Here is a 16,984-nt window from a genome sequence, read left to right on the forward strand (position 1 = left end):
TCAGATTTTATGTGTCTTGCCCTTGTTCTCCTTTTCTTTCATTGCCCTGTTCTCCTTCCACAGAAACTTCCTTATCTATATACATAATCGTCCCTCTAACATCCCGTTTCCCTGGGTGTTGTGGTGGAACAATCACTGGAGGTTGGCGTGCAGGTGCAGCAGGCAGTGAGGAATGTAATGGCATGCTGGCCTTCATAGCAAGAGGATTTGCGTATAGAAATAAGGATGTCTTGCAGCAGTTATGCAGGGCCTTAGTGAGGCCACACCTTGAATATTGCATGCAGTTTTGGATCCCTAGTCTTAGGAAGGACATTCTTGCCATTTAGGGAGTCCAGGAAAGGTTCACCAGACTGATTCCTGGGATGGCAGGACTGACATATGAAGAAGGATTGGAGCAACTGGACTTGTATTCACTGGAATTTAGAAGAATGAGGGGGATCTCCTTGAAACATCTAGAATCTTGATGGAACTGGACAGGCTAGATGCGAGAAGAATGTTCCCGATTTTGGGGAAGTCCAGAACTAGGATTCGCAATTTAAGAACAAGGGCTAAGCTATTCAGGACTGAGATGAGGAAGAATTTCTTCAATCACAATTGTGAACCTGTGGAACTCTCTTCCTTAGAAAGCTGTTGGGGCCAGTTTGTTAGATATATTAAGGAGGAGCTGGGTGTGGCCCTTGTGGCTAAAGGAATCAAGGGGTATGAAGAAAACGTGGGATACTAAAATTGCATAATCATATTGAATCGTGGTCCAGGCTCAAAGGGCGGAATAGCCTATTCCTGCACCTATTTTTCTGTTTCTATTCCATCCCCATTTCGTTACTTGCCACATGTGGAAAACTAATCCAGGTTACCAACAAGTGCAGGTTTAAAGCTCCAAAATTTGGCCATTTACTTGATATCCTGCTCCCTTGGCTACACCATCTGGATGATGTACTGTTGGTTTACCGTCCCAAAATATCTATCTCTCTCTCTCTCATACATTCTTTGGAACTCATCCTTTCTTGAGTTTTTTGTTCACTACTCAGAATTTTCTCTCATTTGGTCCAGCATCCATCTCTGTGTGCTGAGACACTTCCTACAGTACTAATGCAAGTTTTGTTTTAGCAGCTACATTGTTTCAGTATCTGTGTTTTGCTGTTCTCCATTAGAGGGCGCTGGAAGTATCCGAGCAGGAGGTGGCGGTAATGCTCGGGAAATCAGGACTCGAAAAACCAAGAAGAAGGGAAAGCGAGATGAAGATAGTGATGAAGAAATGTCGACTACAAGTATGTTCTTAAAACAGATTAATTTAGTGATTTGCTTTTGATATTTAATTTAACAAAGTAATACAATCACTGTTTTGGTTGCTTAAAATTGCTTACTAAGATTGCACAGCTATGATTTATGCTCTATCTGTTGAAATTTAAAAGAAAGTCAATATTGCAGGATATTAATGCATAATTATAATTTTGTTGTTGAGGAACACAAAATTGTGCAGTTAGATTCTAAGGTCATGGATTTCCATCAATGTCAGTTACAGTGATTTTATAGTTGTATCTTCTTATATGGATGAATTATCCAGGATCCTAAATCTGTTTTCCCCACAAGCTGCCTTTCTGTTACATGGCTGTCATTGCGACTCTCTACTACCTCAGAACATTGGGGTGTAATGTGGAATAGCTGAATGTTATCTGATATTGTTACAATAAATTTAAATACTGCTACTTATAGTTTACATTGACCCTGATGAAAATGTAGTCCTAAAAAACTGGAAATAATGACATAGGAGCAGCCCATTAAGCCCATCACATCTAAACTGGGCTAACGCTACAACTGCACCTTTCTCATTCTATTTCTATTTCCTCATTCTTTCTTATCTTCTTGGTACTTCCTTTTGAGATAATGATTGTTTCTCTGACTTATTACTATAGCAAAGCATCGCTTGTTGTAAATACCCTGTGCATGAAAGTTATTGCCTTTTCCCTTCATCCTTCTCATTTTCTTGCTTATCCCCATTGCTTCCCACCTGTTGGTAGATCAATAAGTATTTTTAACACTATTTAATTTGTCTTTTTAAGATCCTTCCTTCCACAATTTTGAAAAACTTTTATTGCTTGGCTCCTTAACTTTTATTGAAGATTAATTTCATTTATTAAAACCCTAATATTACTTTGGTGAATTCATGCAATACTTATCCCTCACTGTACTAAATCTCCATCAATTGGAAGGATGTAAGTGTACGTAGTTCAGCCTTTGACCAAACCAATACTCTTTTTAAATATCAGTATAAATTCTCTGCTTTTATGTTCAAATAGTCCGTTTGAAACGTAAAACTCCATTTGTTCTTTAATAACCTTTGCTGACCGCCATATTAAACATAATTTTGGAGGACTCGCAAGATGGCGGCGATTCTGTAGAACTGCAGTGGACAGCTCTGCCTAACGGCCAAGGCACACTGGTATTTTTTGCCATCCCTGGCCAACTTATGTGCTAGAATTATTATTAAAACCTTACAGAACACACATTTGGGAGCGGGAAGGATGCCAAAGGGAAAAAGGAGTGAGCAAATAGAAGCAGGGAGGACACTCCTCTGCAGCAGTAGGCATACTAGACAGCAGCAACAGCAGCCTCTCCTGACCCCACCCCCACCCCCTCCGGAGACCTGACAGACTCCCAGGAATCCGTTGCAGTGATGGAGAGACTTAACTTAAGTTGCGGCTGTGATTGAGGAGATCTGTGGGGAGATTCATGCCCAGGTCCAATCTATTGCATCCATGCTGCAGAAGCATGAGCAGGAGATCCAGGGCCTCAGGAAGAGGCTGGAGGAGGTGGAGGATCGAACTAAGGCCTCGGAAGCTGCGATGGAGTCCTCATCCAGTCGGATCCAGGTGCTGGAGTGAGAGGTGCGGGCCTTGCGAGACCATATCGACAACCTCGAGAATTGAGATCAGATGATAAATCTCCAAATTGTCGGGCTCCCTGAAGGTGAGGAAGGTGATCAGCCAGTCAGCTTCTTTAAAAGCTGGCTGCCGAAGTTTTTGGGCCTTCACATCGGGTCCAGCAGGCTACAGATTGAAAGGGCCTATCGGGTTACAGTGCACATGTCAGAGCTAGTGCAGTGCCCCCACCCGATCCTAGTGCACTTCCACTCATATAAGGACAGGCAAAAAGTGATAGAAGCTTCTAGATTACTGGGAAATGATCCGCAGGCACTGCTGTACAAGGGGTCAAAATCATGTTTTTCCAGGGTTTCTCTACAGCTTTAATTCAAAAGAGGACGTCCTTCGATGAAGTTAAAAAGAGGCTGAGGATCCTGGGTAACCAGTACTCCATGAGATACCCCGCAGTGCTCAGTTTCAGTCACAAGGACTCCGTTTATACATTTGACTCAGCAGATAAAGCTAAAAACTTTGTAGACACATTAAAATGGATGGATTGGCCTGAACAATACTGTTAATGTTTGTTCTCTTTTCCTTCTTTCCCCATGTTTTCCCTTCCTTTTTTTTATTCCTTTCTTTCTCCCTAATAATTTATTTTTTAGAAAGGGGGGCAAAGCTTTGGAAGAAGTTGTTCCTATTTTTTAATAACTGGATATTCTGATGGGAAATTTTGTGGATGTTCTTTGTTGTCTCTCCCCTTTTTTTTCGTTTATTCTGTTTCTCTTTTAGTCACAAGTAGGGGTGACATAAAGCCAGGGATGGGTGGAGTGCTTATCCTGACCTTTTTCTGTTGATTTAAGGATCATCTCCTTGTTTTATTTTCTGGCCTAAGGCTGGGGCACAGTCCAGGTTTGAAGGAGCTGTGAAGGAGGGGGTGGGTAGGGTGCGTGCCCCGTATGGGCAGGGGGAAGTGTCTTCCATTCAAGGTTCTATAGATGGTTTTCTTTGTAGTTTATTGGTAGTAATAGTTGTTTATAGTTATTGGTAGTAATAGTTGTTTATAGTTATGGTAGAGTAGTTTTTGTATATGTAGTTCTTCAACTCTGAGTCTTTATTTACTTGTGCTCGGTGCTTTGTAAGCAAGGTTCTCCCTCTGAGAGGTTCAAGCGTCTCTGAAAGGGGATATGGCTAAGTGTCTTATTAAATGGTGCACCTGAAATATCAAGGGAAGTCATTCGCCTGTTAAAAGGAAAAAGGTGCTTTCTAGCCTTAAGAGGGAAAGGGTTGATATCGTTTTGTTGCAGGAAACCCATCTTGATGATGAGGAACACCTGAAGTTACAACGGGAGGTCATGACCAAGTATTGTTTTCATCCTTTACTACTAAAAGGAGAGTGGCAGTACTTATTCAGAAAAATCTTCCGTTCACATTATTAGAGCAATTGAAGGATGAGCAGGGACTGTTTGTGATACTTAAAGCCCTGATACATGGGGAGGAATATGGCATTTTAAATGGCTACTGTCCTCCGGCGCATCCTCTCAAATTTTTGATTAGTGCTTTCTCCAAGTTGAGCTCTTTTGGAACACAGCACCTTATTATGCGGGGAGGGGGGATTTTAATTGTCTTTTGGATCTGATGGTGGACAAAGTTCTTTGTGGGCCCCCATTTATTTCTTCGCAAACCAAGCAGGTGGTTGACTTATGCGAGGAGTTGGGGCTGGTGGGTATTTGGAGATGTCTTCCCTCTACCGGCAGGAACTTCACCTTGTTTTCAAACCCCCATAAATGCCACACGAGGATTGATCTCTTTCTGACTCCCTCGGCCCTTCTGGATTCGATTATGGGTTGTAAAATTGGGAATATCGCTATCTCTGATCACACGCCGGTATATTTGGAGGTTAAGGCCAAGAGTGAGGGGCTAGGTTTGCGGCACTGGCATTTGGACCCTTTTCTCCTGAAGGGTTCCAAATTTGTGGAATACGTTTTGAAGGAGTTTCAGGAATTCTTGACTATCAACTCAGGCACGGCTAGTAGACTGTCTATGCTATGGGAGACTGCTAAGGCCTTTGCTAGGGGATTAGCTATTTCCTATTCGGCGAGCTGGAAAAGACAGAAGGAGGAACAGCAGCGTCTACTTGAGGTGCAGTTGAAAGCCGCCGAGGCAGCACATTTTGCGCGGCCTTCGGTGACTAAACTACAGCGGATCACGGCCCTCCGGGTTGCCATGAATTCTATACTGACACAAAACGCGAGGAAAGAACTTGCTTTTGTTCGACAAAGGCTGTTCGAATATGGGGATAGGCCAGGGAAGTATTTAGCGTACCTGACTAGGAAAAAGCGTGCTTCCCCAATCCATTACTGCAGTCAGAGACAACGCCGGGGTCCTTACATACGATGCTAAAAAGATTAATGAGGCTTTTCGCAGTTTTTACTCGTCTGAAGGCTGCGAGGACAGGAGGATTAAAATGGAAACATTTTTAAGAACCTGGACCTCCCAGGGGTAACCTTGGAACAGGCCTCTCTCCGTAATGCCCCCTTGACAGTTCAGGAAATACAGGACGCAGCTAAGCAACTTCAGAGTGGGAAAGCGTCTGACCCCGATGGTCTCCCAGGTGAGTTTTATAAGGAGTTTATAAGGATTCTGTCAGGGCCGATGTTGGAGATGTACAATCACTCCTGTATGCATGAATATCTACCACCATCTTTGAGAGAAGCTAATATTTCCTTAATTCTTTAGAAGGGGAAGGTGCCTAAGGATTGTGCCTCATACGGACCATGTCTCTATTAAATTCAGATTTCAAGATTCTGTCCAAGATCCTGGCACTGAGATTGGAAAAGGTTTTGCCCCATATTGTTAAAGAGGACCAGACAGGATTTATAAGGGGTCATAGATCCTCTAATTATTAGAAGGTTGCTGAATATGGTCCAAGTTTGTCAGCAACGATCGATTCAGGGGTTGGTGATTTCCTTAGATGCGGAGAAAGCATTTGACCGGGTGGAATGGCTGTATCGTTTTTATGTCTTAGAACAGTTTGGGTTGGGTGGGGTTTTTGCTAGGTGGCTGGAGATTTTATATCGCCACCCTCTGGCGGCAGTCATCAACTGGTTGAAGTCTGGGAATTTTAGGATTAGTAGGGGTAGTTGGCAAGGCTGCCCCCCCCTCACCATTGTTGTTTACGTTGGTGACAGAGCTGTTGGCAGAGGCCATTCGTCAGAACGTCCACATAACCGCCCCAGAAGTGGGATCGAAAGCACACAAGATTACACTGTACGCGGATGATGTCCTTCTGTTTTTATCGAACCCAATGACCTCTGTACCCCATTTGATACAATGTATCAATTCATTTGGGGCTATTTCAGGATATAAGATTAACTTTGCAAAATCGAAGGCTATGACTTTGGGGAACCTTAAGGATGTGCCAGAAGTTGAAGATGGCCCTAAATTCCATTTTAAGTGGTCATGGGCAGGGTTCCGATACCTAGGCATTTTTATTACCCCCAAGTTCTGTTATTTCGGATTAACTTTGCTCACTTGCTCAACAATATTAGGCGAGATCTCCAGAGATGGGAGGCCCTTCCAATTTCATGGCTGGGCTGAATATCACTCATTAAGGTGAATGTTCTTCCTCATTTGCTTTATCCCATGCGTATGCTCCCTATAATGTTTCCCAGGTCAACGCTGCAGAAGCTTATGGGATGGTTTGGTTCCTTAATCTGGCATCGTGGACGGCCCCTCATCAAACTTACTAAATTGCAGTTGCCTCAAGAAGGGGGAGGAGTTGATTTCCCAGACATCAGGAGGTATCAATTGAGTTCCCTGCTTTCCTTTGTCTGTGATTGGGCAGCTCAATATGGCTGGATATTGAGGCCTCCCAGGCAAAGGTCCTCTTATTAACATGTTGTTCATGGATAAGATGGGGACCATTATGGACCACTGCCGGAACCCCATTGTCATTAGTATAGTCAAGGCATGGAGGGCATTGTGTCAGAGTGAGGGTTGCTTATCCAAGCCTTCGCCACTTACGCTTATAGTTGGCATGCCAGGGTTCTGACCAGGGATGATGGACTCGGGGTTCAAACTATGGGCAGTGAGAGGAGTTTCTAGTCTGAGTGACATGTTTGAGGAGGAGGTTATGATGTCTTTTGAGCAACTGAGCTGCAAATGCGGGTTGCCCAGCAGAGATCTTTTCCGTTTTGTTTCAGGTTAGGGATTTCATCCAGAAGAAGACTACGCTTCTCACTAAGCCTATAAGCCTGATACAGGGAGGTTGTCGCTATGTTCCACAAGCACCCTTTCTGTTAGTGCTCTCTGTCGCCTGCTGGGTGGCAGGGCCTGGCAGGATATTAACCATTTATGAGAGGCCTGGGAGCAAGAGCTAGGAGTGGAGATCTCTTCTGAAACATGGGAGAACATTTTGGAGAATGCTTGAACAGGACATGCGCTACGCAGTTAAAAGTTCTGCACAGGGCTCATCTGGCACCTGACCGTCTGGCGAAATTTTAAAAAGGGGCATCTTCAGTGTGTCCCAAATGTAAAATAAGTGTAGGTACTCTTACCCATTGCTTCTGGACATGCCACAGGCTCCGTGTTTATTGGAGTGCTGTGGCGGGAGAGATATGGATGGTATTGAGGACTGAAGTCAAAGTAGACCTGATATCTCTCCTCTTAAGTCTACCGAATTTACCATCTTTAGACGGGCATGGAAAGAAACTATTTAATATTCTTGCATACTGTGCATGGAAGAATTTTCTGATGAATTGGGTGTCTGAGAACCCACCGGGCTTGCTGGGATGGCAGAAATTAATTGTGGAGCACATTCCCTTAGACTTTTTTACAAACATAGTGTACCACACAACAGACCATTTTTAAGACATGGCAGCCCTACTTGAATTATTTGGATATAGATTTGTCAGTTATCTTAACTAGGGTGTTTGCTTAACCAGGATGGTTAGGTTTGTCAAGCCCTGGGCCCTGGAGGGGGTCTCCTGAGTTACTACGAGTATATATACAATGCTCCCGTTGCTTTGTTTAGGAGCTTTGCGCTGAGCATAGCTGTTTTGTATTTTGTTGTTTTTTTTGCTTTTCGTTTTTTTTGATTATTAGTTATTTACTTGTTTTATTGCACAGTGTTAGGGTTTGTTTTGTATTATAGGGTAGGTTAGTAGTTAGTAGACAGCAGTTGTATTGTAAATTGTGTTTTGTTTTTTTATTATGCTGCTATTGTATTTTTTGATAATTTTGGAAAGTTAAAAAGAATTTGCTAATAAAGTTATTTACAAAAAATAATTTTTGATATTGCTTGATCACTCTGGATGTCTACTCTTACAAATTACTGCTAATATTGAGATTTTATTTTCACCGTCACTTTCTCACTTCTCAGTGTTGAACTGCATTCGTCATCCCATCCCGCTGATGTGTTTTTGCTCTGTTGATTTCTTTTTTTTAACTTGGATGGTTTTGTCATCCTCCTAATGTTATCATCAAAAAACTTCACTATCCTTTCTGTTGTGCCTTTGCTTAATTTCAGTATCTAGAGGGAAATTGTTAATTTCAGGCAATTCATACACGAAGGGAGATAATGTTCATGGTCACAAGCAGAAACTGAAGACACTTTAAAGAATCTGGAGCATTCAGCTATTTGCATCCTACTCCTCTGAAAACACCCTTTATCCCTGAGAACTGTATGAAAGAAAGGTGATATTTTAAGTGAATGTAAGATCTTCCAAATAATGTTGATTTCTACCAACAAATAGGTTAGCGTGTAGTGGGCCAGTGTTCCTACACGGAGAAAGTGAGTCTGCAGATGCTGGAGATCAAAGTTGAAACTTTATTGCTGGAACAGGAATTCCTGAAGAAGGGCCTGTGCCCGAAACGTCGAATCTCCTGTTCCCTGGATGCTGCCTGACCTGCTGTGCTGTTCCAGCAATAAAGTTTCAACAGTGTTCCTACACATCTAGAAATAAGCTAAAGTTATTTTAATTCTGGGAAATGTTTTATTGTTTGTTTATGTCTGCAGAATGTGCTACATTTTAATGGTGTAGTACAGAGCAGAACCATGTATCTATAAATCAAAATTACTGAGAAGCTGAAAGCACAACAATGATTTACCATGTTTTGAGGAAATCAAAACCAAAGAAGCGGGGTCCTCAGTTTACAAACTTCCAACTTAACACATACAATCCCATACAGGAGTGTGTAAATATCTGACATATGAATGTTTCCTGTACTTACGGATGTCTATTTACTTTTATCCTGCATTGTGTTTCAAGTTGTGCACAAATTGACTTGTGAACACACTCCTGAACAGAGCCTGTCTGCAAACCAGTGGCTGCCTGTATTGCTATAGTTTGGCATGGTGTTTTGAAATGTTTCTATCTGCCTTTGTTAGGTAAACTCAAACAAAAGGAGGTAATTTTCATGGCACAGGAAGAAATTGAAGATATTTTGAGGAATCGTCTTCAAGACTGTCCAGAGGAAATGATATGTGAACTTGCAGAACATTTGATTAGGTAAGGTAATTTATGTAGCACCTTTCATGACCTTAGAATATCTCACAGCATGCAAACAAGTACTTTTTGAAGTGATATTGTAAAATAGGGGCAAATGGTAGATCACTTGTTCACAGCAGAATCAAACATGCCACAGTAAGGTAAGTGACTAATCATTTTTTTAAAAAAAAATGTTGTATGAAGAATAAATATTGATCAAGACCCAAAAGAGCTCCTTTGTTCTTCACATAGTGCACATAACATTTATAATTCATGTTCAAAGCATTTGCAATAAAGATGCAAGTGTAAGTTGTTGCACTCAGCAAGCTGAGGAGTAATGAATTTTGCAGTAAAATTGCTAATTGGAGCAGGTCACTTCCATTTTAACTAAATGCAAGATTTGTTTCCAGTTTATTTGGTGAACAATTTTTTTCATAATTTGTTGAATCTCACAATTGCAGTTGTTGACTGATCACCTATAATTGTAAATTGATTTGACAGTATCTGTCTCTATAAATGCATGAGGACAGATGATTTTTCTACTTTTGAGATATGCGAAGTTGACCAGTCCACCCAGTTCACCATTGTGTTCTCCTTCCTTGATTGAATCCAGTTTACGAAATGTATAATCGCTGTTGAATATCAGCTAGACACTTAATGAATTGTTCTTCAAGCAAAAAGACACTGCAGCCTCAATCGTGCATAGCAATGCAGTGTAGAAATTTGTGTAAAAATTTACATGAGTCTTTACCTGTGGTTTTCCGATCATTTACCTGGGAGTGATGCATCATTCTTAATACAGTCATTTCTTCTATAATGCGATAGTCATCTTCCTGTGTGACCCCGCGCTAAACAAGCCTCATGCAATACAAACCACACTTAGTGTTGGTGATCTGATCACTTTCTCGCCAACACGTTTTACAAGTTCATGTTTTTAAAAAGCGTTCTCTGTTCACCAATTGTGTTACCGCCAATTCGTGTGTACAAAAGATATATTATAACAGCTGACTGTACTAGGCTTCAAATAAATATAACAGAATTTTATTTCACTTTCCCCTTTAACCTCCATCTTCACTGCTGATGTTGGTTAGGAATTATATTTTTCGGATATAGAAGATCGGGCTTTCTCTGTGTGCCTCGGAGTCCGTCTCTTTCCCCAGCAAGAGGCTATAGCCTCTTTGCCATAGCAAAACACAGGAGAGTTCAGCACCTAGCCATATTAGGTGACATAACACCAGTCAGAAAAAAGGATAATCTGAAAGGAGGAGAGAGTGAGGCAGAGAGGTTTATGAAGGAAATTCCAGAGCAACAGCCTAGGCAGCTGAAAGCATAGTTGCCAATGGTGAAATGATTTGAAATCCAGGGTTCTCAAAGCCAGAATTAGATGATCATGAGGAGCTGAAGGAGGTGGCAGAGCTATAATGGAGCAAGCAATAGTGCAATCTAAAGGCAAGGGTAAGAATTGGAAAAAATAGACCTGGAACCAGTGTAAATTACCAAACATACTATTAAACAAAGGGTTTTGTTGTGTGAGCTGTTTGTAGCTGCTGGTGTGGCAGCTATGGTTCTCCACTCTCCAGGGTAACATACTTTGGGCCCTACTAAAGTTATGGGTCCTTGATTTGTGCCTGTGTATGATGCTTCTAACTGACTCCAGCGGTTGTAAAATCCTGAAAAAGCAGTTTTGAAATTTTAACAGAACTGGAAAGGGGAGAACATTTCTTTGTACTTTAAGAGTACCTTCTCTTCACATCTCTTCTCCTCCCGCCCCGCCCCGGCAAAAACAAATATGTGCACAGACACCCTACCATTCTCTGTCCCTGTGTTACACTTGGGCAAGGGTGGTGAGTGTAGAGAGAGATATAATTCTTCTAATAGAATGTGATTTGTAGCTGGTAATAGAACGTTATATACTGTGTACCCAGATATTGAGACTTTGATCACACATAAAGGAATCGAAAATATATTTGTTGTAAAATAACCCACAGACTTTCTCACGATCTTTGAATTTGTGAGACAGCCTCCAAATATGAGGATCATTTGCTAAAATTTGACATGATGTTATATCAGTAGTTTTACCCACTAGCTATGTTGTACATTTTGTTTAATGCTGTTTGAGAAAATCTTTTTGTCATACCTTCCTGATTAAAGTGAGAATGAAACGTACCAGCTTGTAATTATATGTATTCTTCATAAATAGATGCATCTTTGTAACATGACATTTGCAATATGTTTTCTTTTAATAGACCTTTAAATAAAAGCTATCAGGAAGTGTTGCATTCAGTACTCTTGTCCACTGTCACCTCTGCATCAGGAGCCAGTAGAAAAAAGACTGTAAAAGAACTGCAGGAGGAAGTATCAAACTTTCATAACAATATAAGATTGTTTGAGAAAGGAGCCAAACTCTTTCCAGGTAAATACCATGCCATGTTAGTGTTAAAATGTGTTTCCAGTTGAGTTCCCTTGCAACACTGGGTTTGGTGTTGATAACATTTCCACTGATGATTTCTGTAATAAGGTAATAGAGTGAATCATTTCAAGTGACTGTCCTGGTATTGTGCTGCATCACATCATTACTGTAAAAACTGGATTGTTGTCCTGAAACTGATCACCATGGTAGTGATGTGAGAATTATGGTGGAATCTTCCCTCAGTGAGGGATTGCCCATTTAAGACATAGATGGGAAATTTCTTCTGAGGGTAGCGTATCTGTGGAATTATTTACTGCAGAAGGCTGTAGAGGTTTTATCATTAGTAACTTTGAATTTGAAATAGACAGGTTCTTGTTGTTAAGGGAATCAAGGATTGTGGAGAAAAGGCAGGAAACTGTGGTTCAGGGATATAAAATCAGCACAATCTCATTCAGTGATAGACCAAATTAAAGGGTCTGAGTTGTCTACTTCTCTTCCAAGGTCTAATATTTTCAACACTGTTTTCTGTCACAATTCTGTCATAGGGAGAACTAGCCATTTGGACACACAACTGGCTCAAAGGTAGAAAACAGAGGGTGGCAGTGGAGGATTGCTTTTCAGGCTGGAAGCCTGAGACTAGTGGAGTGCCACAAGGATCATTGCTGGGTCCATTACTTTTCATCATCTATATAAATTATTTGGATGTGAGCATAAGAGGTATAGTTAGTAAGTTTGCAGATGACAGTAAAATTGGAGGTGTAGTGGACAGCGAAGAAAGTTACCTCAGATTACAACAGGATCTTGACCAGATGGGCCAATGGGCTGACAAGTGGCATATGGAATTTAATTTGGATAAATGCGAGTTGCTGCATTTTGGGAAAGCAAATCTTAGCAGGACGTATGCACTTAATGATAAGGTCCTCGGGAATGTTGCTGAACAAAGACACCTTGGAGTGCAGGTTCATAGCTCCTTGAAAGTAGAATCACAGATAGGATAGTGAAGAAGGCATTTGGTATGCTTTCCTTTATTGGTCAGAGTATTGAGTACAGGAGTTGGGAGGTCATGTTGCGGCCGTACAGAACATTGGTTAGGCCACTTTTGGAATGTTGTATGCATTTCTAGTCTTTATCCTATCAGAAAAATGTTGTGAAACTTGAAAGGGTTCAAAAAAGTTTACAAGGATATTGCCAGGGTTGGAGGATTTGAGCTATAGGGAGAGGTGGAATAGGCTGGAGCTGTTTTCCCTGGAGTGTTGGAGGCTGAGCGGTGACCTTTATAGAGATGTATAAAATCATGAGGGACATCGATAGGATAAATAGACAAAGTCTGTTCCCTGGGGTGGGGGAGTCCAGAACTAGTAGACATAGGTTTAGAGTGAGAGGAGAAAGATATAAAAGGAGCAACTTTTCCACGCAGAGGTCAGTGCATGTATGGAATGAGCTGCCAGAGGAAGTGGTGAAGGCTAGCACGGTTGCAGCATTTAAAAGGCACCTGGATGGGTATATGAAGAGGAAAGGTTTGGAGGGATATGGACCGGGTGCTAGCAGCTGAGACCAGATTGGGTTGGGATATCTGGTTAGCATGGACAAGTTCTAACCATAGGGTCTGTTTCCATGCTGTACATCTCTATGACTCTAATTCACCTATGCACATGCTGCAGCACGTAAGCATCAAAATGATTTCGTGGTGCAACATTAAATTTGCACAATGTAATGGCACAATTGGTAAAAATTGAAAGTACTTGGGCCATAGTCTTACCAGATCGTAGTACTGCTCTGTCATGAGAGAGCAAGATAACTGGTGATGGTTTAACCTGAAGGTCACCACATCTCAGGCAAGGGGTGAAGTTGCATAGGACAGTTCTTCATGGTAGCCTCAACGGGTGGGGGAATTGTACCAATGCTGTTGGCTGCACTCTACATAACAAGCCAGCTGGCTAACCGACCTGGTCAAAGTACTTTGACTCTATATATCAAGGGTGTCATAAATGAATGAATCTGACTATAATGCCAATACAGATCTAAGGCAGATGTGGAAACAAAGGAAGTAAAATTGCTCTTGAATTTGGTCCTGCTTGCTATCCACCACTTTGTCATCAAATGACTTGAACTATTGGAGATGGTTGCAGGTTCTGCAGTTAATCTTGTTAATATAGACTTTCAAAAAGCATTTGACTTAGTGCATATAATAGACTTGGATTCATAGACAATATGGTGCCAAAATGGCCTTTTGGCTTGTCAGGTCCATGCTGATCTTTGTGTAGAACAACCCAATCAGTTCCACCTTACAGTTTAACAGCTAAATCTCTATAACGTTTTGTTTTTAGGATCAGGTGAACAGGTAAATTGGGAAGCAGACATCATCCAGGCATTCTTGATCCCAGTATGTAACTTCAACCTGTTTACTGTGTTTCCACAGATCCTGAACCTTCTAAGTATTTTCATAATTTTATGTCTTTACTTCATTATCCCAGCTCAGTATGCAGTGGAAATTGTCATATTTATGTGAATGGTTGCATTTATTGATTAGCTTATGTGTACACTTGATATTTCCATATTTGTAAACCTGATATCAACCTTTTTACAGCAAGCTTTTGTTTTGAATTAGTGCAGTGACCAGTATGCTGTGCATTCAGGAAGTACAGATGTTAGCCTACTGTTACGTGTTGAGAATTTGTCAATGAATCAACATATGCTTGACAACCACATTTGCCCAATGGTGTTCCCTTTGTTAATTTTCCGCCTAAGCAAATAATGTTCTTGAATGTTTTAGATGATACACACGTTCAACTAGGAAAGCATTTATTGAAGACAATATGTACCGATACTTCAAATCTTCTTTTCAACTTTTTGGCTGGAGACTTGATGATGGCAGTGGAAACCTACACTACAATAACCCCTGAGGTATGGAGAGCTGAGTTACTGTGTAAAATATTATTATTCTTGCTTCTTCCACTTAGCTAGGTTAAAGTTTACATTTTCTCAAATGTTATTTGTCATTATCATTTGTGGAGGTTGGTCCACAATTACAGTAATTTTAAATTTACAGTAGCTTTCAAGAAATCTTCAATCAGCAATTTCAAAAGGCTCTGTATTTTCTAAACTTGGTGAAATGTGTGAAATTGTTTTGAACATTTTGGTTAAGCTAAAGCACAAAGATTAAATTGTTGAGCGACACAAGCTTTGCAAATTAAGTGCTGGTACTAATATAGGGACACTATTCTCCCGAATTATTGATTTTTTTTAAAGTCAGCTGTTTGCTTCAAGTTTTGCCTTATTGTGGCAAAACCGAGTATCACTGTCTTACAGTTGGAAGTTGTGCTTTCAGAACAGAAGCCAGGACAATTTTTTTCGATAAGGACTTTGCACCTTTGGAACTTAAGGCCCTAGAAGGCTGTGGATGCAAAGTCAATAAATATTTTTAAGGCAGAGTGAGCTAGATTTGTGTTAGGGAATCAGAGGTGATTGGGTGTAAATGGACTATGGAATTCATAGCACAAACATATCAGTCATGATCTTATTGACTGAGGGAGCAAACTCGAGGGCCCAATGGTCTACTACTCTTATTTCCCAGAGGTTATTTAAAAATAGAGCTTTGATGAATGAAGCACCCCTTGATGTATCAGGTTGTAGTTGTATTTCATGTAAATGCAAATTTCTGATAAAATTGTGCGAATTCTGAATTTTCTTTTAATGTTCAGCTCAGATTGAAAATCTTGGCAAAACTGCCTGAAGAAACTAGAGGTCCCCTTTCAAAGCTTCATAATTCCCTGAATGGCAAAGTAAGTTTTTTGACTCTTCAGTACTGTTTTCAGTAAAAAAAAAATTCTCCTTGGCTTATGTCGAGCTGAGTTGCACAATCATTTCTCCATGGAGTGTACCATGTACCATGTACAAGCTGGCTAACAATTTAACCAGTAGAGTTAGAAGTACTTTGTGAAAAGGGTATAAGATTTCAACAACAAATGGATAGTATGGTGAAGAAGGTATTTGGTATGCTTTCCTTTATTGGTTAGAGCATAGAGTATAGCAGTTGAGAGATCATGTTATGGCTGTACAGGACATTGGTTAGGCCACTTTTGGAGTATTGTGTGCAGTTCTGGTCTCCCTCCTATCGGAAGGATGTTGTGAAACTTGAAAGTGTTCAGAAAAGATTTACAAGGATGTTACCAGGGTTGGAGGATTTGAGCTTATAGGGAGAGGTTGAATAGGCTGGGGCTATTGTCCGTGGAGGGTCGGAGGCTGAGGGGTGACCTTATAGAGGTTTATAAAATCATGAGGGGCATGGATAGGGTAAATAAGCAAGGTGTTTTTTTCCCTAGGGTGGAGGAGTGCAGAACTAGAGGGCATAGGTTAAGGGTGAGAGGGGAAAAATTTAATAGGGACCTAAGAGGCAACTTTTTTACAGAGAGAGCGATACGTGTATGGAATGAGCTGCTTGAGGAAGTGATAAAGGCTGGTACAATTACAACATTTAAAGGGCATCTGGATGGATATATGAATAGGAAAGATTTAAAGGGATATGGGCCAAGTGCTGGCAAAAGGGAATAGATTAGTTTAGGAAATGTGGGCGGCATGGATGAGTTGGATTGAAGGGTCTGTTTCCGTGCTATACACAACCACACACACACACACCCTTCCCAAGGATAGAGGATATTGAGGACCTCTCACTTGCCCTGTTCCCTGGTAGTATTTGTAAGCAGGAAGCATAGGGACTGCACATGGTGGTGCTAGTTTCTACTAGTTGGCAGAGGTTTGAAGTGGTGAAGGCAATAATACTGAGGAAAGCAACTCAAAGTTTAGAAATAAATGAAAAGGTAGTAATGTGAGAACAAAGAACAATACAGCATAGAACTGACTCTTCGGCCCTCCAAGCCTGTGCCAAAACATTTTGCCCTTCCATACGAAAACTGTCTTCATTCACAGGATTTGTATCCCTCTATTACCTTCCTATTCATATATTTGTCCAGGTGTTTCTTGAACACTGCTATTGTGCCCGCTTCCACCACCAGCTCTGGCAACGTGTTCCAGGTGCTCACCACCCTTTGTGTGGAAAACTTACTTTACGCATCAATTTTGAATTCCTCCCCCCCCCACCCCCCATCCCGCACTTTAAACCTGTGTCCCCTAGTAGTTGACCCCTCCACCCTGGGAAACAGCCTCATACTTTCCACTCTATCCATGCCATTCACAATCTTATAAACTTCTGTCAGTTCGCCCCTTAA

General features: G+C 41.1%; 1 protein-coding gene across 1 annotated transcript in view; it reads left to right on the plus strand.

Moving 5' to 3' along the window:
- The window catches only part of ufl1 (UFM1-specific ligase 1), a 62,318-nt gene that overhangs the window by 39,953 nt on the left and 5,381 nt on the right, over positions 1-16,984 (plus strand). The window contains exons 12-16 of the mRNA XM_043685304.2: positions 1,152-1,268; positions 9,250-9,370; positions 11,596-11,762; positions 14,533-14,663; positions 15,461-15,541. Of these exons, the coding sequence (XP_043541239.2) occupies positions 1,152-1,268; positions 9,250-9,370; positions 11,596-11,762; positions 14,533-14,663; positions 15,461-15,541 (617 nt within the window). The remainder of the gene's footprint in view (positions 1-1,151; positions 1,269-9,249; positions 9,371-11,595; positions 11,763-14,532; positions 14,664-15,460; positions 15,542-16,984) is intronic.

Source organism: Chiloscyllium plagiosum, unplaced genomic scaffold, assembly GCF_037043375.1.
Source record: "Chiloscyllium plagiosum isolate Xiang-an unplaced genomic scaffold, Cpla_swu_hap1 HiC_scaffold_3, whole genome shotgun sequence".
Lineage (NCBI taxonomy): Eukaryota > Metazoa > Chordata > Chondrichthyes > Orectolobiformes > Hemiscylliidae > Chiloscyllium > Chiloscyllium plagiosum.